General features: G+C 55.5%; 1 protein-coding gene across 1 annotated transcript in view; it reads right to left on the bottom strand.

Moving 5' to 3' along the window:
- The window catches only part of MSS51 (MSS51 mitochondrial translational activator), a 28,096-nt gene that overhangs the window by 11,817 nt on the left and 14,117 nt on the right, over window positions 1–2,162 (bottom strand). Inside the window, exon 5 of the mRNA XM_015419407.1 lies at window positions 1,547–2,154. Coding sequence (XP_015274893.1) covers window positions 1,547–2,154 — 608 coding nt within the window. The remainder of the gene's footprint in view (window positions 1–1,546; window positions 2,155–2,162) is intronic.

The following is a 2,162-nucleotide window of genomic DNA, read 5'->3' as shown; positions in this document are numbered from 1 at the left end:
TCCTCCTCCTCTTCTTCTCCTCCTCCTCCTCTTCTTCTCCTCCTCCTCCTCCTCCATTATTATAGGTGAAGGAGGAAACCTTTTCTCCACTTTCTCCATCCCATGCATAGCTTTATATCTGCCGTGCCTGTTCCCATCCCGTCCGCTTTTTGCTAAAATGAGATTCAGCGTGGAGGATTTTGCCCATCTTTGAGCCCTCTCCCACAGGTTAAATCTATATGTGCTCAGCTGGCCCTGAGTCGAAAGCCAGTTCCCCCTGGGCGTAAGTCTTTGCTGGCCTTTCCTATTAACGGTGCCACCTGCTCAGATCTTTACGGGTAGTGTTACAAGGACCTGGCAGTTTCGGGCAAGAAAGGTCAGGTTGCTGCCGGAACGCTGCTCCCTCCTGTCAGCTTCCCTTTCTAAAGCCCCCAAAAGCTCCTTCGGTAACAAGATGCTAAAGGTCTGCCCCTGAGCAGGCATTCCCTGGGTCCAGCCGCAGCTTATCGCGGACAGCCGAGAGCTCAGTCGCTGCTTGTCCATCTCCTGTTGCAAAGCAGAAAGAGAAGCACCGAGCAGTGGCCAAGAGAAGCAGGCTAAGGGTAGGGGGTTCTCTGGGCCTGAGCAGGCATTCTCTGGGTCTAGCCGCAGCTATCTCAGACTGTGAGCTTATCGCGGACAGCCGAGAGCTCAGTCGCTGCTTGTCCATCTCCTGTTGCAAAGCAGAAAGAGAAGCACCGAGCAGTGGCCAAGAGAAGCAGGCTAAGGGTAGGGGGTTCTCTGGGCCTGAGCAGGCATTCTCTGGGTCTAGCCGCAGCTATCTCAGACTGTGAGCTTATCGCGGACAGCCGAGAGCTCAGTCACTGCTTGTCCATCTCCTGTTGCAAAGCAGAAAGAGAAGCACCGAGCAGTGGCCAGGAGAAGCAGGCTAAGGGTAGGGGAGGAGGAGGAGGAGGAGGAGGAGACATAGCAGAGACCGAAACGTGTCCAGCCCAGTCCATGTTCCAGCAGGTTATAAAGGCACCAGTGTTCTGGGGCACTCAGCCTGGCGTACAGAACCCCCAGTGTGCGTGGCTGCTTTGCTTGGCATGCAGAGGTGGTCCTCTGTCCGAGGCAAAGTCCCAGAGGAGCATAGTTGGCTCCCCGTTTCTGGGCAAATACAACCCTGATCTCCCCTGCTACACATACACGGGCCATTTGCTGGCACATCGACATGTTTACAGGTTGATCTTTATGGCCGCTTGAGTGGGGGGTTCTCGGGCTTAAAAGATGAATAACCCTTCCCTGGCCTTTCTAGTCTGGCCATGACAAACTGGGAACGGTTTGAGCGACATAGGTGACCCTTGTGGTGAGCTCCCCGCATGGTGGATGAAGAATCTAAACCCATGCGCCCAAGTCAGAACTGCGGTCCCATCTACCTCAGTGTTCGTCTGCTCGGACAAGCAACGAATCTTCAGGGTCTCGAGCAGAAATCCAATCGCTATCTTAGATGCTTGTCATCGAACCTGGAATTTTCTGTGGATGAAGGAAAAGTGTGTGTGTGTGTGTGACAACAGAACTTACGCACCTGGGTGGAAGCCTACCACAAGGTCAGGCCGATTCGCCTGCCGAGTCTCCACCTGCGATTCCCAGAAGTCGTGATAAAGGCCTCTGTAGCTGCTGAGGTAGACCCTCTCTCGAGGCCCAAAGGCCACCAACGGAGGCCTCATGATGGGCCCGTCGACCACGTCGACGCCCACCATCACCACCTCGACGCCCTGGTGTTTAGGAAACACGCGGGACAGCTCGTCGTAGTCCGTTACCCGGGCGTTGAGGGTCTCTACGTGGGAAGCTCCAACCACATGCTCGACGATCGGCTTGGCGTAGGGATCAATCCGGAACGCGTGCAACCCGAGGCCGATAGTGGCTGGCCTGGACACAAAGTCCGTGGTCACCCGCTTGATGGACTCCACCAGTTCCGCCTCCTCTGGTTTTGGCTTCCCGGCATTGGCCCAGAGAATATGCATGTAGCGGCCGGTCAGTATGGCCCCTAGCTTCTCGTCCAGAGCTTCTTGCATGGAAAGCCAGTCTTCCCAGTCTCTGACCTCCTGGATGCGTTTCGTCCAAGATGCCGTGGGGAAAGGGATGTCACCTACGGGAAGGATCGCAGAAATGTAAAGTTCACAGAGCTGTGCCCTCTCTTC

The sequence above is a fragment of the Gekko japonicus genome, unplaced genomic scaffold (genome assembly GCF_001447785.1).
Source record: "Gekko japonicus isolate JY-2015 unplaced genomic scaffold, Gekko_japonicus_V1.1 scaffold513, whole genome shotgun sequence".
Classification (NCBI taxonomy): Eukaryota; Metazoa; Chordata; class Lepidosauria; order Squamata; family Gekkonidae; genus Gekko; species Gekko japonicus.
Note: the sequence above shows the minus strand (reverse complement) of the source record. Positions and strands in the feature narration are given on the sequence as shown.